This window comes from Stegostoma tigrinum, chromosome 14 (assembly GCF_030684315.1).
Source record: "Stegostoma tigrinum isolate sSteTig4 chromosome 14, sSteTig4.hap1, whole genome shotgun sequence".
Classification (NCBI taxonomy): Eukaryota; Metazoa; Chordata; class Chondrichthyes; order Orectolobiformes; family Stegostomatidae; genus Stegostoma; species Stegostoma tigrinum.
The window spans coordinates 49,776,998-49,799,788 of record NC_081367.1 but is presented as its reverse complement, the minus strand read 5'-3'; the positions used below and the strand labels follow the sequence as shown (position 1 = coordinate 49,799,788).

The following is a 22,791-nucleotide window of genomic DNA, read 5'->3' as shown; positions in this document are numbered from 1 at the left end:
ACAGGTGGTCTGAGGTGCATTTGTTTTAATGCGAACAGTGTAGTAGACAAGGCAGATGAAGGGAGTTTCTCAAATTGGAGACCTGTGACCAGTGGTGTTCCACAGGGATCTGTGCTGGGACCACTGTTGTTTGTGATATATGTAAATGATCTGGAGGAAGGTGTAGGTGGTCTGATCAACAAGTTTGCTGATGACACTAAGATTGATGGAGTAGCTGAGAGTGAAGGGGACTATCAGAGATTACAGCAGAATATAGATAGACTGGAGAGTTGGGCAGATAAATGGCAGATGGAGTTCAATCCAGGCAAATGTGAGGTCATGCATTTTGGAAGATCAAATTCAAGGGCGAGCTATACAGTAAATGGAAAAGTCCTAGGGAAAATTGATGAACAAGGAGATCTGGGTGTTCAGGTCCATTGTTCCTTGAAGGTGACAATGCAGGTCAGTAGGGTGGTCAAAAAGGCATATGGCATTCTTTCCTTCATTGGGCGTGGTATTGAGTACAAGAGTTGGCAGGTCATGTTGCAGTTGTATAGGGCTTTGGTTCGGCCACATTTGGAGTACTGTGTGCAGTTCTGGTCGCCACATTACCAAAAGGATGTGGATGCTTTGGAGAGGGTGCAGAGGAGGTTCACCAGGATGTTGCCTGGTATGGAGGGTGCTAGCTATGAAGAGAGGTTGAGTAGATTAGGATTATTTTCATCAGAAAGACAGAGATTGAGGGGGGACCTGACTGAGGTCTACAAAATCATGAGGGGTATAGACAGGGTGGATAGCAAAAAGCTTTTTCCCCCAGAGTGGGGGACTCAATTACTAGGGGTCATGAGTTCAAAGTGAGAGGAAGAAAGTTTAAGGGAGATATGCGTGGAAAGTTCTTTACATAGACAGTGGTGGGTGCCTGGAACGCGTTGCCAGCGGAGGTGGTAGACGCAGACACGTTAGCGTCTTTCAAGATATATTTGGACAGGTACATGGATGGGCAGGGAGCAAATGGACACAGACCGTTAGAAAATAGATGACAGGTTAGAGAGGATCTTGATTGGCGCAGGCTTGGAGGGCCAAAGGGCCTGTTCCTGTGCTGTAGGTTTCTTTGTTCTTTGTTCTTTATACTGCAAGTGTTTTCTCCCAATAATAAGATTGCAATGCTGGATCGAAGAAACATCACTGGCATTATTGTGATGGCAATATTAAAGTTTAAATGGGCCAAAATGGAATGGTTTTGACAACCCATTTCAAAAATTAACTTTATTTATAAGTTTTAGAATGATAGCACAATGCCACTATCATGATATCATGCATATTCATTGCAGAACAGCGAGGCTGACAAATTGAATTGAAAGACAATAATTAGCCTCGGAATTTTGAAAACAAATGAACTTTTCCCATTTTGAAAATAAAACAGTAAGTGCTGGAAAAAGTCAGCAGGTCTTGCAACATCTGTGGAGCGAAACCTGAGTAAATATTTCAGGTCCCAAAACCATTCTTCAGAACTTGAGGTTTTCCAGCAATTTCGGATTTAATGTCTGATATTACAACATCTGCAGGTCTTTCAGTTTTTGCTTTCCCATTTAGACATTGTCGCCTATACTGTCAAGGAAGGAACTGTCTGTAACTTGACTAAAAATAATTTGTCAGAGAGAAGTTTGAGCCTGAGGTTTTACCTGTCGAGGATGATGTGGTTTCAAGTGTGGTTACCATTGTCGAGGATTCTGTAGATATACTTTCATCTGAGATTGAAAGTGATGATGATGTAGTTGTTGATGTTAAAAAGTGGAATCAGTGAACGAAAGGCATGCTGTACCTGGTTATTTATAATAAGCTTCAAGCATTTTGTAAAAGTGATTTGTTTTGAAACATGTTTTCTCCATTCTTCAGGAAAAGGAGAATGTATTTGTGTCAGTAAGGCATTTTTAGGGCCACGTGTTGATAGAAGTCATTGTTGGGGTTAATAGAAATGTAATCACAATTCTGGTTTCTGAGTTTCACTATTCCATGAGCATTAACATAATGGGAATTGAAAATTTACAAGAGATTTCAAATGGAAAACCTTTGGTCAATATCCTTGATTTTGAAGTTGGCACAGATATGATGCAAAAACAAATTGCAAATTCTATTAAGAGACATAAAATGTTGAAAACACTAATTGGCCTTCTGAATTTTGATAGTTATCAACTATTGTATCAAGTAAGCTATGTCTGCGGCTTTTTAAAATATGATTTATCAGACAGAATATAACGTTCACAGTTGGGTAGAATTGGAAACATCTCAAGTTTTACCTGTTGAGGATGACATGGTTTCATATGTGGTTACAGTTGTAGATGGTTCTGGTGATGTACTTTCTTCTGATGTTGAAGGTGGTGATGATGTAGCTGTTCATGACAAAAGTGAAGTGAGTGAAGTAAAGTGGAATGCTCTATGTGAGGAGATATCTAAACATCTGTAACTACTTCAGTCTATAATTGTTGGCTGGACATCTGATGTGGGGTGCAGGATGACACCAAGTGCATGGGTTCAATTCCTGCATGAACTGTGGTTACCATTATGGACCCACCTAAAGGAGGTTTCACCATCACAAGAGGCATGGTAGCTCTCAAAGTCAGCTTTTCACCAGCTTTCAGTCACTAATTGACAGCAGCCCCACTTTCAGCTGGCAATAGGTTGCATTTCACTCCATTTTAAGATTTGATGACCATATTTCAATAAGTTCAATCTATTTCAATAAGTCAGTTGAAATACCAAAACATTTTTCAGGATCTGACATGAATGCGATGGTTTCCTATAAATATATTAACCATGACGAGTATTACTTCGTATCAATTTCCACAAACTTTATGCATTTGTGAAAGTATCATTTCATGAGACTAGTTTTGTCAAGTGTTATGGACAGTAAGAATGTGTGTGTTTCAGCAGGACATGTTTTAAAACAACAGATGTTACCAGAACAAACAACTGGTAGTTCTTTGCGAGAAACGATATCAGAGGGCTGCTTTGCGAGTTTCAAATTATGCGATCAAAAAATCAAATTAAAGTCCAACGTTTAAAAATATTTCAGACATGTACAAATCTTGGCAGAGATCATGAATATTCACTGCAGAAGAGACAGGCTGACAAATTAAATTGCAATTAAATGAAAGGCAATAATGAGCCAGGGAAATTTGAAAACAAATGAACCATTCCCATTTAGAAAATAAAACACAAATTACTGGAAAAATTCGGTAGTCTGGCAGCACCTGTGGAAAGAAATCTGAGTTAATATTTCAGGTCCCCTGTCCCTTCTGCAGAACTCAAGGTCTTCCAGAAATTTCTGATTTAATTTCTGATATTGCAACATCTGCAGGTCTTTCAGTTGTTGCTTTCCTATTTAGACATTGTCGCCTGTACCGACAATGAAGGACTTTTCTGCAACTTGTTTAAAAATGATTTATCAGACGGAACTTTGAGCCTGATGTTTTACCTGTTGAGGATGATGTGGTTTCAGATGTGGTTACAGTTGTCACTGGATCGATAGATATACTTTCATCTGATGTTGAAGGTGGTGATGATGTAGTTGTTGATGGTAAAAAGTGGAATCAGTGAACGAAAGGCATGCTGTATCTGGTTATTTACAATAAGCTTCAAGCATTTTGTAAAAGTGAGTTGCAATGGGAGAGAGATTCCCTGAGGTTGGTCCGGAGGGAGGAGGGTAACTTCTTCAGGTTAGGCATCCCTGGAAGAGGCTTCGCAGTGACGTTAAAATAGTATCAGAGATAATGGGAACTGCAGATGCTGGAGAATTCCAAGATAAAATGTGAGGCTGGATGAACACAGCAGGCCAAGCAGCATCTCAGGAGCACAAAAGCTGACATTTCGAGGGTCTAGGCCCGAAACGTCAGCTTTTGTGCTCCTGAGATGCTGCTTGGCCTGCTGTGTTCATCCAGCCTCACATTTTATCTTGTAAAAGTGACTTGTTTTGAGACATGCTTTGTCCATTCTCACAGAAGAGAAGAATGTATATGTGTCAGGAAGGCTTTTATAGGGCCAGGTTTTGATACAAGTCATTGTTTTGGTTAATGGAAGTGTCATCACAAATGTGGTTTGTCAGTTTCACTATTCCATGAGGGTTAGCACAATGATAATTGAAAATGTAAAAGAGATTTTAAATGGAAAACTTTTGGTAGATATCTTTCATTTGGAAGTCTGCACAGATATGACATGAAAACAAATTGCAAATTCTATGAAGTGACATAAAATGCAGAAAACACAAATGGACATTTCGAATTTTGATAGTTATCAAATATTATATCAAGGAAGAGTCGTCTGCAGCTTGTTAAAAATTGATTTAACAGACATAAATTTGAATGTTCATAATTGGGTCGCATTGGAAACATCTGTCGTTTTACCTGTCGATGATGACGTGGTTTCAGATGTGGTTACAGTTGTCGATGGTTCAGTAGATATACTTTCAGCTGATGTTGAAGGTGATGATGATGTCGCTGTTGACGTTAAAAGGTGGAATCAATGAAGGAAAGGCATGCTGTACCTGGTTATTTAGAATAAGCTTCAAGCATTTTGTAAAAGTGACTTGTTTTGAAACATGTTTTCTGCATTCTTAAGGAAGAGGAGAATGTATTTGTGTCAGTAAGGCTTTTTTAGGGCCATGTGTTGGGAGAAGTCATTGTCGGGGTGAATAGAAATGTAATCACAATTCTGGTTTCTGAGTTTCACTATTCCATGAGCGTTAACATAATGGGAATTGAAAATTTACAAGAGATTTCAAATGGAAAACTTTTGGTAGATATCCTTGAATTTGAAGTCGGCACCAATATGATGTGAAAACAACTTGCAAATTCTATGAAGAGACATAAAATGCTAAAAACACAAATGGACGTTTCGAATTTAGATAGTTATCAAATATTATATCAAGTAAGAATTGTCTGTGGCTTTTCAAGAAATGATTTACGAGACAGCAGTTTGAACGTTCACAGTTGGGTAAAAATGGAAACATCTCAAGTTTTACCTGTTGAGGACGACGTGGTTTCATATGTGGTTACAGGTGTAGATGATTTCGTTGATGTAGCTTCTTCTGATGTTGAGGGTTGTGATGATTTAGCTGTTAATGATAAAAGTGAAGTCAGTGAAAGTAAGTGGAATGCTCTATGTGAGGAGATATCGAAACGCTTGTAACTGGTTCAGTCTATAATGTCAGCTGCATGTCTGAGCTGTGATGCAGAATGATTCGAAGTGCATGGATTCAATTACTGCACGAACTACATTTACCATTATCGACCCACCAAGGGGGTTTCACCAACACGAGAGGCCCGGTGGCTGTCAAAGTCAGTTTGCAACCAGTTTTCTCCCACGTATGGAGAGCAGCCCACTTTCAACTGGAGGCAGGCTGCATTTCACTACACTTCAGTATTTGATGGCCATATTTCAATAAGTCAGATGAAACAACCAAACATTTTATGCATTGGAATGAATGCGATGGTTTCTTATGAATGTGTTCACTGTGGCAAGGAGAACATTGTATGAATTTCCACGAACTTCATGCTTTTGTGAAAGTGACATTTTATGAGAGCAGTAAGAATGTGTGTGTATCAGCAGGGGATTTTTTAAAACATGAACTGTTAACAGAACAAACAATAGGTGGTTCCTTGCAACAAAAATTACCAAAGGGCTGTTTTATGAGTTTCAATTTATGACGTAGATAAATCGAATGAAACTCAAAAATCGAAAAACATTTCAAACATGTGTAAATATCAGGAGATATCATGAATTTTAATTGCAAAAAAGACAGACTGAGAAATTAAATTGAACAGCAATAGTTAGCCACAAAATTCAGAAAACAAATGAACTTTTCCGATTTAGAAAAGTAAACAGAAATTGCTGATAAAATTCAGCAGGAGTGGGAGATTCCGTGGAGAGAGACCCGAGTTCAGCTCTCAACTTGAGATTTACCAGCAATTTCTGATTTAATTGCTAGTATTGCCAGGTTGGATCTGTTGTTTTACCTGTCGAGGATGACGTGGTTTCAGATGTGGTTACAGTTATGACTGGTTCAGTCGATATAATTTCAGCTGACGTTGAAGGTGATGGTGATGTCGCTGTTGATGTTAAAAAGTAGAATCAATGAAGGAAAGGCATGCTGTACCTGGTTATTTAGAATAAGCTTCAGGCATTTTGTAAAAGTGACTTGTTTTGAAACATGTTTTCTGCATTCTTAAGGAAGAGGAGAATGTATGTGTCATAAAGACATTTTTAGGGCCGAGTGTTGACAGAAGTCATTGTTGGGGTTGATAGAAATGTAATCACAATTCTGGTTTCTGAGTTTCACTATTCCATGAGCGTTAACATAATGGGAATTGAAAATTTACACGAGGTTTCAAATGGAAAACGTTTGGCAGATATCCTTGTTTTTGAAGTCGGCACAGATATGATGTGAAAATAACGTGCAAATTCTATGAAGAGACATAAAATGCTGAAATCACAAATGCATGTTTCAAATTTATATAGATATGAAATATTAGATCAAGTAAGAATCATCTGCGGGTTTCCAAAAAATGATTTACGAGACAGCAGTATGAACGTTCACATTTGGGTAGAATTGGAAACATCTCAAGTTTTACCTGTTGAGGATGACATGGTTTCATATGTGGTTACAGTTGTAGATGGTTCTGTTGATGTAGTTTCTTCTGATGTTGAGGGTGGTGATGATGTAGCTGTTAATGATAAAAGCCAAGTCAGTGAAAGAAAGTGGAATGCTCTATGTGAGGAGATATTGAAACTCTTGTAACTGGTTCAGTCTATAATGTTGGCTGGATGTCTGAGGTGTGATGCAGAATGATGCAAAGTGCATGGGTTCAATTCCTGCACGAACTGTGGTTACCATTATGGACCCACCTCAGGACATTTCACCACCACCAGGGGCCTGCTGGCTCTCAAAGTCAGTTTGACACCATTTTTCAGTCACTAACGGAGAGCAGCCAACTTTCAGCTGGGGTAGGCTGCATTTCTGTCCAGTTTAGAGTTTGATGATTATGTTTCAATGAGTGAGTTGAAACACCCAAACATTTTTCAACATCTGACATGAATGGGATGGTTTCCTATAAATATATTCATCAAGACAAGTATTGTATCGTATGAATTTCCACAAACTTGATGTATTTTGTGAAAGTGACATTTTATGAGAGTAATTTTGTCAATTGTATGGAGACTAAGAACGTGTGTGTATCAGCAGGACATATTTTAAACCAGCAAATGTTAACAGATCAAACAATTGATGGTTCTTTGCTAGAAACGTTATCAGAGGGCTGGTTCATGAGATACAATTAATGCCATCAAAAAAATCAAATGAGCCTCAAAAATTGAAAAAGATTTCAAACATGTACAAATATCAGCAGACAACATGAATTTTAATTCCAAAAAAGACAGACAGACTAAGAAATTTAATTAAAAGGCAATAATTAGCCAAAAAATTCAGAAAACAAATGAACATTTCCCATTTAGAAAATCAAACAGAAATTGCTGGTAAAATTCAGCAGGAGTGGGAGCTTCCGTGGAGAGAAACCTGAGTTCAGGTTTCACGTCCCCGGAACCGTCTTCACAACTCGAGTTTTTCGAGCAATTTCTGACTTAATTTCTGGTATTGCAAATTTTGGTCTGACGTTTTACCTGTCGAGGATGACGTGGTTTCAGATGTGGTTACAGTTGTCGATGGCTCAGTAGATATACTTTCAGCTGATGTGGAAGGTGATGATGATGCCGCTGTTGATGCTAAAAAGTGGAATCAATGAACGAAAGGCATGCTGTACCTGGTTAATTACAATAAGCTTCAAGCATTTTGTAAAAGTGACTTGTTTTGAAAGATGTTTCCTCCATGCTTAAGAAAGAGGAGAAAGTATTTGTGTCAGTAAGGCCTTTTTAGGGCCAAGTGTTGATAGAAGTCATTGTTGGGGCTATTTGAAATGTAATCACAATTCTGGTTTCTGAGTTTCACTATTCCATGAGCGTTAACATATTGGGAATTGAAAATTTTCACGAGATTTCAAATGGAAAACTTTTGGTAGATATCCTTGAATTTGAAGTCGGCACCGATATGATGTGAAGCAACTTGCAAATTCTATGAAGAGACATGAAATGCTAAAAACACATCAGGACGTTTCGAATTTAGATAGTTATCAAATATTATATCAAGTAAGAATCGCCTGCGGTTTTCAAAAATGATTTACGAGACAGCAGTTTGAACATTCACAGTTGGGTAAAAATGGAAACATCTCAACTTTTACCTGTTGAGGTTGATGTGGTTTCATATGTGGTTACGGGTGTAGATGGTTCTGTTGATGTACCTTCCACTGATGAAGCTGTTAATGATAAAAGCCAAGTCAGTGAAAGAAAGTGGAATGCTCTATGTGAGGAGATATCGAAACACTTGTAACTGGTTCAGTCTATAATGTTGGCTGCACGTCGAAGCTGTGATGCAGAATGATTCGAAGTGCATGGGTTCAATTACGGCACTAACTGCAGTTACCATTATGGACCCACCAATGGAGTTCACCACCACTAGAGGCATGGTGTCTCTTAAAGTCAGTTGGCAAACAGTTTTCTCACACGAATGGAGAGCAGCCTACTTTCAACTGGAGGCAGGCTGCATTTCACTACATATTCGTATTTGATTACCATATTTCAAGAAATCAGTTGAAACACCCAAACATTTAAGGCATCTGAATGAATGGGATGGTCTCTTATGAATGTGTTCAGCTTGGCAAGTATTGAATCATGTGAATTTCCATGACACTTCATGCTTTTGTGAAAGTGACATTTTACGAGAGTCATTTTGTCCTCTATTAAGGAGAGTAAGAATGTGTGTGTATCAGCAGGGCATTTTCTGAAACAGCAACGGTTAACAGATCAAATAATTGGCGGTTCTTTGCTAGAAACATTATCAGAGGGCATTTTTATGAATTTCAATTTCTGCCATCAAAACAACAAATAAAACTCAAAAATTGAATAAAGTTTCAAACATGTGAAAATATCAGCACATATCATGAATTTTGATCGCAAAGGAGACAGACTGAGAAAATCAATTGAAAAGCCATAATTAGCCACGAAATTCAGAAAACAAATGATTTTTCCCTTTTAGAAAATTAAACAGAAATTGCTGGTAAAATTGAGCAGGTGTGGTAACTTGCGTGGGGAGAAATTGAGTTCAGGTTTCCGGACCCCTGACACTTCTTCACAACTCAACGCTTTCCAGCAGGTTCTGATTTAACTTCTGGTATTGCAAGTTTGGATCTGACGTTTTACCTGTCGAGGATGATGTGGTTTCTGATGTGGTTACAGTTATCACTGGTTCAGTAGATATACTTTCAGCTGATGTTGAAGGTGATGATGACGTTGCTGTTGATGTTAAAAAGTAGAATCAATGAAGGAAAGGCATGCTGTACCTGGTTAATTACAATAAGCTTGAAGCATTTTGTAAAAGTGACATGTTTTGAAAGATGTTTCCTCCATGCTTAAGAAAGAGGAGAAAGTATATGTGTCAGTAAGGCCTTTTTAGGGCCAAGTGTTGATAGAAGTCATTGTTGGGGTTATTTGAAATGTAATCACAATTCTGGTTTCTGAGTTTCACTATTCCATGAGCGTTAACATAATGGGAATTGAAAATTTACACGAGGTTTCAAATGGAAAACCTTTGGTAGATATCCTTGATTTTGAAGTCGGCACAGATATGATGTGAAAACAACTTGCAAATTCTATGAAGTGACATAAAATGCTGAAATCACAAATGCATGTTTCAAATTTATATAGATATGAAATATTAGATCAAGTAAGAATCATCTACGGCTTTTCAAAAAATGATTTACGAGACAGCAGTTTGAACGTTGACACTTGGGTAGAATTGGAAACATCTCAAGTTTTACCTGTTGAGGATGACATGGTTTCATATGTGGTTACAGTTGTAGATGGTTCTGTTGATGTAGTTTCTTCTGATGTTGAGGGTGGTGATGATGTAGCTGTTAATGATAAAAGCCAAGTCAGTGAAAGAAAGTGGAATGCTCTATGTGAGGAGATATTGAAACTCTTGTAACTGGTTCAGTCTATAATGTTGGTTGGATGTCTGAGGTGTGATGCAGAATGATGCAAAGTGCATGGGTTCAATTCCTGCACTGACTGTGGTTACCATTATGGACCCACCTCAGGACATTTCACCACCACCAGGGGCCTGCTGGCTCTCAAAGTCAGTTTGACACCATTTTTCAGTCACTAACGGAGAGCAGCCAACTTTCAGCTGGGGTAGGCTGCATTTCTGTCCAGTTTAGTGTTTGATGATTATGTTTCAATGAGTGAGTTGAAACACCCAAACATTTTTCAACATCTGACATGAATGGGATGGTTTCCTATAAATATATTCATCATGACAAGTATTGTATCGTATGAATTTCCACAAAATTGATGTATTTTGTGTAAGTGACATTTTATGAGAGTAATTTTGTCAATTGTATGGAGACTAAGAACGTGTGTGTATCAGCAGGACATATTTTAAACCAGCAAATGTTAACAGATCAAACAATTGATGGTTCTTTGCTAGAAACGTTATCAGAGGGCTGGTTCATGAGATACAATTAATGCCATCAAAAAAATCAAATGAGCCTCAAAAATTGAAAAAGATTTCAAACATGTACAAATATCAGCAGACAACATGAATTTTAATTCCAAAAAAGACAGACAGACTAAGAAATTTAATTAAAAGGCAATAATTAGCCAAAAAATTCAGAAAACAAATGAACATTTCCCATTTAGAAAATCAAACAGAAATTGCTGGTAAAATTCAGCAGGAGTGGGAGCTTCCGTGGAGAGAAACCTGAGTTCAGGTTTCAGGTCCCCGGAACCGTCTTCACAACTCGAGTTTTTCGAGCAATTTCTGACTTAATTTCTGGTATTGCAAATTTTGGTCTGACGTTTTACCTGTCGAGGATGACGTGGTTTCAGATGTGGTTACAGTTGTCGATGGCTCAGTAGATATACTTTCAGCTGATGTGGAAGGTGATGATGATGCCGCTGTTGATGCTAAAAAGCGGAATCAATGAACGAAAGGCATGCTGTACCTGGTTAATTACAATAAGCTTCAAGCATTTTGTAGAAGTGATTGTTTTGAAACATGTTTTCTCCATTCTTAAGGAAGAGGAGAATGTATATGTCTCAGTAAGGCTTTTTTAGGGCCGAGTGTAGATAGAAGTCATCGTCAGGGTTAATAGAAATGTAATCATAATTCTGGTTTCAGAGTTTCACTATTCCATGAGCGTTAACATAATGGCAATTGAAAATTTACAAGAGATTTCAAATGGAAAACTTTTGGTAGATATCCTTGAATTTGAAGTCGGCACCGATATGATGTGAAGCAACTTGCAAATTCTATGAAGAGACATGAAATGCTAAAAACACATCAGGACGTTTCGAATTTAGATAGTTATCAAATATTATATCAAGTAAGAATCGCCTGCGGTTTTCAAAAATGATTTACGAGACAGCAGTTTGAACATTCACAGTTGGGTAAAAATGGAAACATCTCAACTTTTACCTGTTGAGGTTGATGTGGTTTCATATGTGGTTACGGGTGTAGATGGTTCTGTTGATGTACCTTCCACTGATGAAGCTGTTAATGATAAAAGCCAAGTCAGTGAAAGAAAGTGGAATGCTCTATGTGAGGAGATATCGAAACACTTGTAACTGGTTCAGTCTATAATGTTGGCTGCACGTCGAAGCTGTGATGCAGAATGATTCGAAGTGCATGGGTTCAATTACGGCACTAACTGCAGTTACCATTATGGACCCACCAATGGAGTTCACCACCACTAGAGGCATGGTGTCTCTTAAAGTCAGTTGGCAAACAGTTTTCTCACACGAATGGAGAGCAGCCTACTTTCAACTGGAGGCAGGCTGCATTTCACTACATATTCGTATTTGATTACCATATTTCAAGAAATCAGTTGAAACACCCAAACATTTAAGGCATCTGAATGAATGGGATGGTCTCTTATGAATGTGTTCAGCTTGGCAAGTATTGAATCATGTGAATTTCCATGACACTTCATGCTTTTGTGAAAGTGACATTTTACGAGAGTCATTTTGTCCTCTATTAAGGAGAGTAAGAATGTGTGTGTATCAGCAGGGCATTTTCTGAAACAGCAACGGTTAACAGATCAAATAATTGGCGGTTCTTTGCTAGAAACATTATCAGAGGGCATTTTTATGAATTTCAATTTCTGCCATCAAAACAACAAATAAAACTCAAAAATTGAATAAAGTTTCAAACATGTGAAAATATCAGCACATATCATGAATTTTGATCGCAAAGGAGACAGACTGAGAAAATCAATTGAAAAGCCATAATTAGCCACGAAATTCAGAAAACAAATGATTTTTCCCTTTTAGAAAATTAAACAGAAATTGCTGGTAAAATTGAGCAGGTGTGGTAACTTGCGTGGGGAGAAATTGAGTTCAGGTTTCCGGACCCCTGACACTTCTTCACAACTCAACGCTTTCCAGCAGGTTCTGATTTAACTTCTGGTATTGCAAGTTTGGATCTGACGTTTTACCTGTCGAGGATGATGTGGTTTCTGATGTGGTTACAGTTATCACTGGTTCAGTAGATATACTTTCAGCTGATGTTGAAGGTGATGATGACGTTGCTGTTGATGTTAAAAAGTAGAATCAATGAAGGAAAGGCATGCTGTACCTGGTTAATTACAATAAGCTTGAAGCATTTTGTAAAAGTGAAATGTTTTGAAAGATGTTTCCTCCATGCTTAAGAAAGAGGAGAAAGTATATGTGTCAGTAAGGCCTTTTTAGGGCCAAGTGTTGATAGAAGTCATTGTTGGGGTTATTTGAAATGTAATCACAATTCTGGTTTCTGAGTTTCACTATTCCATGAGCGTTAACATAATGGGAATTGAAAATTTACACGAGGTTTCAAATGGAAAACCTTTGGTAGATATCCTTGATTTTGAAGTCGGCACAGATATGATGTGAAAACAACTTGCAAATTCTATGAAGTGACATAAAATGCTGAAATCACAAATGCATGTTTCAAATTTATATAGATATGAAATATTAGATCAAGTAAGAATCATCTACGGCTTTTCAAAAAATGATTTACGAGACAGCAGTTTGAACGTTGACACTTGGGTAGAATTGGAAACATCTCAAGTTTTACCTGTTGAGGATGACATGGTTTCATATGTGGTTACAGTTGTAGATGGTTCTGTTGATGTAGTTTCTTCTGATGTTGAGGGTGGTGATGATGTAGCTGTTAATGATAAAAGCCAAGTCAGTGAAAGAAAGTGGAATGCTCTATGTGAGGAGATATTGAAACTCTTGTAACTGGTTCAGTCTATAATGTTGGCTGGATGTCTGAGGTGTGATGCAGAATGATGCAAAGTGCATGGGTTCAATTCCTGCACTAACTGTGGTTACCATTATGGACCCACCTCAGGACATTTCACCACCACCAGGGGCCTGCTGGCTCTCAAAGTCAGTTTGACACCATTTTTCAGTCACTAACGGAGAGCAGCCAACTTTCAGCTGGGGTAGGCTGCATTTCTGTCCAGTTTAGTGTTTGATGATTATGTTTCAATGAGTGAGTTGAAACACCCAAACATTTTTCAACATCTGACATGAATGGGATGGTTTCCTATAAATATATTCATCATGACAAGTATTGTATCGTATGAATTTCCACAAAATTGATGTATTTTGTGTAAGTGACATTTTATGAGAGTAATTTTGTCAATTGTATGGAGGCTAAGAACGTGTGTGTATCAGCAGGACATATTTTAAACCAGCAAATGTTAACAGATCAAACAAGTGATGGTTCTTTGCTAGAAACGTTATCAGAGGGCTGGTTCATGAGATACAATTAATGCCATCAAAAAAATCAAATGAGCCTCAAAAATTGAAAAAGATTTCAAACATGTACAAATATCAGCAGACAACATGAATTTTAATTCCAAAAAAGACAGACAGACTAAGAAATTTAATTAAAAGGCAATAATTAGCCAAAAAATTCAGAAAACAAATGAACATTTCCCATTTAGAAAATCAAACAGAAATTGCTGGTAAAATTCAGCAGGAGTGGGAGCTTCCGTGGAGAGAAACCTGAGTTCAGGTTTCAGGTCCCCGGAACCGTCTTCACAACTCGAGTTTTTCGAGCAATTTCTGACTTAATTTCTGGTATTGCAAATTTTGGTCTGACGTTTTACCTGTCGAGGATGACGTGGTTTCAGATGTGGTTACAGTTGTCGATGGCTCAGTAGATATACTTTCAGCTGATGTTGAAGGTGATGATGATGCCGCTGTTGATGCTAAAAAGTGGAATCAATGAACGAAAGGCATGCTGTACCTGGTTAATTACAATAAGCTTCAAGCATTTTGTAAAAGTGACTTGTTTTGAAAGATGTTTCCTCCATGCTTAAGAAAGAGGAGAAAGTATATGTGTCAGTAAGGCCTTTTTAGGGCCAAGTGTTGATAGAAGTCATTGTTGGGGCTATTTGAAATGTAATCACAATTCTGGTTTCTGAGTTTCACTATTCCATGAGCGTTAACATAATGGCAATTGAAAATTTTTACGAGGTTTCAAATGGAAAACGTTGGGTAGATATCCTTGATTTTGAAGTCGGCACAGATATGATGTGAAAACAACTTGCAAATTCTATGAAGTGACATAAAATGCTGAAATCACAAATGCATGTTTCAAATTTATATAGATATGAAATATTAGATCAAGTAAGAATCATCTACGGCTTTTCAAAAAATGATTTACGAGACAGCAGTTTGAACGTTGACATTTGGGTAGAATTGGAAACATCTCAAGTTTTACCTGTTGAGGATGACATGGTTTCATATGTGGTTACAGTTGTAGATGGTTCTGTTGATGTAGTTTCTTCTGATGTTGAGGGTGGTGATGATGTAGCTGTTAATGATAAAAGCCAAGTCAGTGAAAGAAAGTGGAATGCTCTATGTGAGGAGATATTGAAACTCTTGTAACTGGTTCAGTCTATAATGTTGGCTGGATGTCTGAGGTGTGATGCAGAATGATGCAAAGTGCATGGGTTCAATTCCTGCACTAACTGTGGTTACCATTATGGACCCACCTCAGGACATTTCACCACCACCAGGGGCCTGCTGGCTCTCAAAGTCAGTTTGACACCATTTTTCAGTCACTAACGGAGAGCAGCCAACTTTCAGCTGGGGTAGGCTGCATTTCTGTCCAGTTTAGTGTTTGATGATTATGTTTCAATGAGTGAGTTGAAACACCCAAACAGTTTTCAACATCTGACATGAATGGGATGGTTTCCTATAAATATATTCATCATGACAAGTATTGTATCGTATGAATTTCCACAAAATTGATGTATTTTGTGTAAGTGACATTTTATGAGAGTAATTTTGTCAATTGTATGGAGACTAAGAACGTGTGTGTATCAGCAGGACATATTTTAAACCAGCAAATGTTAACAGATCAAACAATTGATGGTTCTTTGCTAGAAACGTTATCAGAGGGCTGGTTCATGAGATACAATTAATGCCATCAAAAAAATCAAATGAGCCTCAAAAATTGAAAAAGATTTCAAACATGTACAAATATCAGCAGACAACATGAATTTTAATTCCAAAAAAGACAGACAGACTAAGAAATTTAATTAAAAGGCAATAATTAGCCAAAAAATTCAGAAAACAAATGAACATTTCCCATTTAGAAAATCAAACAGAAATTGCTGGTAAAATTCAGCAGGAGTGGGAGCTTCCGTGGAGAGAAACCTGAGTTCAGGTTTCAGGTCCCCGGAACCGTCTTCACAACTCGAGTTTTTCGAGCAATTTCTGACTTAATTTCTGGTATTGCAAATTTTGGTCTGACGTTTTACCTGTCGAGGATGACGTGGTTTCAGATGTGGTTACAGTTGTCGATGGCTCAGTAGATATACTTTCAGCTGATGTGGAAGGTGATGATGATGCCGCTGTTGATGCTAAAAAGTGGAATCAATGAACGAAAGGCATGCTGTACCTGGTTAATTACAATAAGCTTCAAGCATTTTGTAAAAGTGACTTGTTTTGAAAGATGTTTCCTCCATGCTTAAGAAAGAGGAGAAAGTATATGTGTCAGTAAGGCCTTTTTAGGGCCAAGTGTTGACAGAAGTCATTGTTGGGGCTATTTGAAATGTAATCACAATTCTGGTTTCTGAGTTTCACTATTCCATGAGCGTTAACATAATGGGAATTGAAAATTTTCACGAGGTTTCAAATGGAAAACTTTGGGTAGATATCCTTGATTTTGAAGTCGGCACAGATATGATGTGAAAACAACATGCAAATTCTATGAAGTGACATAAAATGCTGAAATCACAAATGCATGTTTCAAATTTATATAGATATGAAATATTAGATCAAGTAAGAATCATCTACGGCTTTTCAAAAAATGATTTACGAGACAGCAGTTTGAACGTTGACATTTGGGTAGAATTGGAAACATCTCAAGTTTTACCTGTTGAGGATGACATGGTTTCATATGTGGTTACAGTTGTAGATGGTTCTGTTGATGTAGTTTCTTCTGATGTTGAGGGTGGTGATGATGTAGCTGTTAATGATAAAAGCCAAGTCAGTGAAAGAAAGTGGAATGCTCTATGTGAGGAGATATTGAAACTCTTGTAACTGGTTCAGTCTATAATGTTGGCTGGATGTCTGAGGTGTGATGCAGAATGATGCAAAGTGCATGGGTTCAATTCCTGCACTAACTGTGGTTACCATTATGGACCCACCTCAGGACATTTCACCACCACCAGGGGCCTGCTGGCTCTCAAAGTCAGTTTGACACCATTTTTCAGTCACTAACGGAGAGCAGCCAACTTTCAGCTGGGGTAGGCTGCATTTCTGTCCAGTTTAGTGTTTGATGATTATGTTTCAATGAGTGAGTTGAAACACCCAAACATTTTTCAACATCTGACATGAATGGGATGGTTTCCTATAAATATATTCATCATGACAAGTATTGTATCGTATGAATTTCCACAAAATTGATGTATTTTGTGTAAGTGACATTTTATGAGAGTAATTTTGTCAATTGTATGGAGACTAAGAACGTGTGTGTATCAGCAGGACATATTTTAAACCAGCAAATGTTAACAGATCAAACAATTGATGGTTCTTTGCTAGAAACGTTATCAGAGGGCTGGTTCATGAGATACAATTAATGCCATCAAAAAAATCAAATGAGCCTCAAAAATTGAAAAAGATTTCAAACATGTACAAATATCAGCAGACAACATGAATTTTAATTCCAAAAAAGACAGACAGACTAAGAAATTTAATTAAAAGGCAATAATTAGCCAAAAAATTCAGAAAACAAATGAACATTTCCCATTTAGAAAATCAAACAGAAATTGCTGGTAAAATTCAGCAGGAGTGGGAGCTTCCGTGGAGAGAAACCTGAGTTCAGGTTTCAGGTCCCCGGAACCGTCTTCACAACTCGAGTTTTTCGAGCAATTTCTGACTTAATTTCTGGTATTGCAAATTTTGGTCTGACGTTTTACCTGTCGAGGATGACGTGGTTTCAGATGTGGTTACAGTTGTCGATGGCTCAGTAGATATACTTTCAGCTGATGTTGAAGGTGATGATGATGCCGCTGTTGATGCTAAAAAGTGGAATCAATGAACGAAAGGCATGCTGTACCTGGTTAATTACAATAAGCTTCAAGCATTTTGTAAAAGTGACTTGTTTTGAAAGATGTTTCCTCCATGCTTAAGAAAGAGGAGAAAGTATATGTGTCAGTAAGGCCTTTTTAGGGCCAAGTGTTGATAGAAGTCATTGTTGGGGCTATTTGAAATGTAATCACAATTCTGGTTTCTGAGTTTCACTATTCCATGAGCGTTAACATAATGGCAATTGAAAATTTTTACGAGGTTTCAAATGGAAAACGTTGGGTAGATATCCTTGATTTTGAAGTCGGCACAGATATGATGTGAAAACAACTTGCAAATTCTATGAAGTGACATAAAATGCTGAAATCACAAATGCATGTTTCAAATTTATATAGATATGAAATATTAGATCAAGTAAGAATCATCTACGGCTTTTCAAAAAATGATTTACGAGACAGCAGTTTGAACGTTGACATTTGGGTAGAATTGGAAACATCTCAAGTTTTACCTGTTGAGGATGACATGGTTTCATATGTGGTTACAGTTGTAGATGGTTCTGTTGATGTAGTTTCTTCTGATGTTGAGGGTGGTGATGATGTAGCTGTTAATGATAAAAGCCAAGTCAGTGAAAGAAAGTGGAATGCTCTATGTGAGGAGATATTGAAACTCTTGTAACTGGTTCAGTCTATAATGTTGGCTGGATGTCTGAGGTGTGATGCAGAATGATGCAAAGTGCATGGGTTCAATTCCTGCACTAACTGTGGTTACCATTATGGACCCACCTCAGGACATTTCACCACCACCAGGGGCCTGCTGGCTCTCAAAGTCAGTTTGACACCATTTTTCAGTCACTAACGGAGAGCAGCCAACTTTCAGCTGGGGTAGGCTGCATTTCTGTCCAGTTTAGTGTTTGATGATTATGTTTCAATGAGTGAGTTGAAACACCCAAACAGTTTTCAACATCTGACATGAATGGGATGGTTTCCTATAAATATATTCATCATGACAAGTATTGTATCGTATGAATTTCCACAAAATTGATGTATTTTGTGTAAGTGACATTTTATGAGAGTAATTTTGTCAATTGTATGGAGACTAAGAACGTGTGTGTATCAGCAGGACATATTTTAAACCAGCAAATGTTAACAGATCAAACAATTGATGGTTCTTTGCTAGAAACGTTATCAGAGGGCTGGTTCATGAGATACAATTAATGCCATCAAAAAAATCAAATGAGCCTCAAAAATTGAAAAAGATTTCAAACATGTACAAATATCAGCAGACAACATGAATTTTAATTCCAAAAAAGACAGACAGACTAAGAAATTTAATTAAAAGGCAATAATTAGCCAAAAAATTCAGAAAACAAATGAACATTTCCCATTTAGAAAATCAAACAGAAATTGCTGGTAAAATTCAGCAGGAGTGGGAGCTTCCGTGGAGAGAAACCTGAGTTCAGGTTTCAGGTCCCCGGAACCGTCTTCACAACTCGAGTTTTTCGAGCAATTTCTGACTTAATTTCTGGTATTGCAAATTTTGGTCTGACGTTTTACCTGTCGAGGATGACGTGGTTTCAGATGTGGTTACAGTTGTCGATGGCTCAGTAGATATACTTTCAGCTGATGTGGAAGGTGATGATGATGCCGCTGTTGATGCTAAAAAGTGGAATCAATGAACGAAAGGCATGCTGTACCTGGTTAATTACAATAAGCTTCAAGCATTTTGTAAAAGTGACTTGTTTTGAAAGATGTTTCCTCCATGCTTAAGAAAGAGGAGAAAGTATATGTGTCAGTAAGGCCTTTTTAGGGCCAAGTGTTGACAGAAGTCATTGTTGGGGCTATTTGAAATGTAATCACAATTCTGGTTTCTGAGTTTCACTATTCCATGAGCGTTAACATAATGGGAATTGAAAATTTTCACGAGGTTTCAAATGGAAAACGTTGGGTAGATATCCTTGATTTTGAAGTCGGCACAGATATGATGTGAAAACAACTTGCAAATTCTATGAAGTGACATAAAATGCTGAAATCACAAATGCATGTTTCAAATTTATATAGATATGAAATATTAGATCAAGTAAGAATCATCTACGGCTTTTCAAAAAATGATTTACGAGACAGCAGTTTGAACGTTGACATTTGGGTAGAATTGGAAACATCTCAAGTTTTACCTGTTGAGGATGACATGGTTTCATATGTGGTTACAGTTGTAGATGGTTCTGTTGATGTAGTTTCTTCTGATGTTGAGGGTGGTGATGATGTAGCTGTTAATGATAAAAGCCAAGTCAGTGAAAGAAAGTGGAATGCTCTATGTGAGGAGATATTGAAACTCTTGTAACTGGTTCAGTCTATAATGTTGGCTGGATGTCTGAGGTGTGATGCAGAATGATGCAAAGTGCATGGGTTCAATTCCTGCACTAACTGTGGTTACCATTATGGACCCACCTCAGGACATTTCACCACCACCAGGGGCCTGCTGGCTCTCAAAGTCAGTTTGACACCATTTTTCAGTCACTAACGGAGAGCAGCCAACTTTCAGCTGGGGTAGGCTGCATTTCTGTCCAGTTTAGTGTTTGATGATTATGTTTCAATGAGTGAGTTGAAACACCCAAACAGTTTTCAACATCTGACATGAATGGGATGGTTTCCTATAAATATATTCATCATGACAAGTATTGTATCGTATGAATTTCCACAAAATTGATGTATTTTGTGTAAGTGACATTTTATGAGAGTAATTTTGTCAATTGTATGGAGACTAAGAACGTGTGTGTATCAGCAGGACATATTTTAAACCAGCAAATGTTAACAGATCAAACAATTGATGGTTCTTTGCTAGAAACGTTATCAGAGGGCTGGATCATGAGATACAATTAATGCCATCAAAAAAATCAAATGAGCCTCAAAAATTGAAAAAGATTTCAAACATGTACAAATATCAGCAGACAACATGAATTTTAATTCCAAAAAAGACAGACAGACTAAGAAATTTAATTAAAAGGCAATAATTAGCCAAAAAATTCAGAAAACAAATGAACATTTCCCATTTAGAAAATCAAACAGAAATTGCTGGTAAAATTCAGCAGGAGTGGGAGCTTCCGTGGAGAGAAACCTGAGTTCAGGTTTCAGGTCCCCGGAACCGTCTTCACAACTCGAGTTTTTCGAGCAATTTCTGACTTAATTTCTGGTATTGCAAATTTTGGTCTGACGTTTTACCTGTCGAGGATGACGTGGTTTCAGATGTGGTTACAGTTGTCGATGGCTCAGTAGATATACTTTCAGCTGATGTGGAAGGTGATGATGATGCCGCTGTTGATGCTAAAAAGTGGAATCAATGAACGAAAGGCATGCTGTACCTGGTTAATTACAATAAGCTTCAAGCATTTTGTAAAAGTGACTTGTTTTGAAAGATGTTTCCTCCATGCTTAAGAAAGAGGAGAAAGTATGTGTGTCAGTAAGGCCTTTTTAGGGCCAAGTGTTGACAGAAGTCATTGTTGGGGCTATTTGAAATGTAATCACAATTCTGGTTTCTGAGTTTCACTATTCCATGAGCGTTAACATAATGGGAATTGAAAATTTTCACGAGGTTTCAAATGGAAAACGTTGGGTAGATATCCTTGATTTTGAAGTCGGCACAGATATGATGTGAAAACAACTTGCAAATTCTATGAAGTGACATAAAATGCTGAAATCACAAATGCATGTTTCAAATTTATATAGATATGAAATATTAGATCAAGTAAGAATCATCTACGGCTTTTCAAAAAATGATTTACGAGTCAGCAGTTTGAACGTTGACATTTGGGTAGAATTGGAAACATCTCAAGTTTTACCTGTTGAGGATGACATGGTTTCATATGTGGTTACAGTTGTAGATGGTTCTGTTGATGTACTTTCTTCTGATGTTGAGGGTGGTGATGATGTAGCTGTTAATGATAAAAGCCAAGTCAGTGAAAGAAAGTGGAATGCTCTATGTGAGGAGATATTGAAACTCTTGTAACTGGTTCAGTCTGTAATGTTGGCTGGATGTCTGAGGTGTGATGCAGAATGCTGCAAAGTGCATGGGTTCAATTCCTGCACTAACTGTGGTTACCATTATGGACCCACCTCAGGACATTTCACCACCACCAGGGGCCTGCTGGCTCTCAAAGTCAGTTTGACACCATTTTTCAGTCACTAACGGTGAGCAGCCAACTTTCAGCTGGGGTAGGCTGCATTTCTGTCCAGTTTAGTGTTTGATGATTATGTTTCAATGAGTGAGTTGAAACACCCAAACATTTTTCAACATCTGACATGAATGGGATGGTTTCCTATAAATATATTCATCATGACAAGTATTGTATCGTATGAATTTCCACAAAATTGATGTATTTTGTGTAAGTGACATTTTATGAGAGTAATTTTGTCAATTGTATGGAGACTAAGAACGTGTGTGTATCAGCAGGACATATTTTAAACCAGCAAATGTTAACAGATCAAACAATTGATGGTTCTTTGCTAGAAACGTTATCAGAGGGCTGGTTCATGAGATACAATTAATGCCATCAAAAAAATCAAATGAGCCTCAAAAATTGAAAAAGATTTCAAACATGTACAAATATCAGCAGACAACATGAATTTTAATTCCAAAAAAGACAGACAGACTAAGAAATTTAATTAAAAGGCAATAATTAGCCAAAAAATTCAGAAAACAAATGAACATTTCCCATTTAGAAAATCAAACAGAAATTGCTGGTAAAATTCAGCAGGAGTGGGAGCTTCCGTGGAGAGAAACCTGAGTTCAGGTTTCAGGTCCCCGGAACCGTCTTCACAACTCGAGTTTTTCGAGCAATTTCTGACTTAATTTCTGGTATTGCAAATTTTGGTCTGACGTTTTACCTGTCGAGGATGACGTGGTTTCAGATGTGGTTACAGTTGTCGATGGCTCAGTAGATATACTTTCAGCTGATGTGGAAGGTGATGATGATGCCGCTGTTGATGCTAAAAAGTGGAATCAATGAACGAAAGGCATGCTGTACCTGGTTAATTACAATAAGCTTCAAGCATTTTGTAAAAGTGACTTGTTTTGAAAGATGTTTCCTCCATGCTTAAGAAAGAGGAGAAAGTATATGTGTCAGTAAGG

The 22,791-nt window shown here is 37.6% G+C and overlaps 1 protein-coding gene across 2 annotated transcripts in view; it reads right to left on the bottom strand.

Annotated features, from left to right (window-relative positions):
* LOC125457750 (uncharacterized) overlaps positions 1-6,084 on the bottom strand; it is a 167,900-nt gene extending 161,816 nt beyond the window's left edge. For both annotated transcript variants that reach the window (XM_059651129.1, XM_059651130.1), the window contains exons 1-4: positions 5,991-6,084; positions 4,997-5,089; positions 4,380-4,472; positions 2,277-2,369 (exon numbers count right to left, since the gene is read on the bottom strand). In XM_059651129.1, coding sequence (XP_059507112.1) covers positions 2,277-2,292 — 16 coding nt within the window. In that variant the 5' untranslated portion in view covers positions 2,293-2,369; positions 4,380-4,472; positions 4,997-5,089; positions 5,991-6,084. The remainder of the gene's footprint in view (positions 1-2,276; positions 2,370-4,379; positions 4,473-4,996; positions 5,090-5,990) is intronic.
* Positions 6,085-22,791: the final 16,707 nt, after the last annotated feature.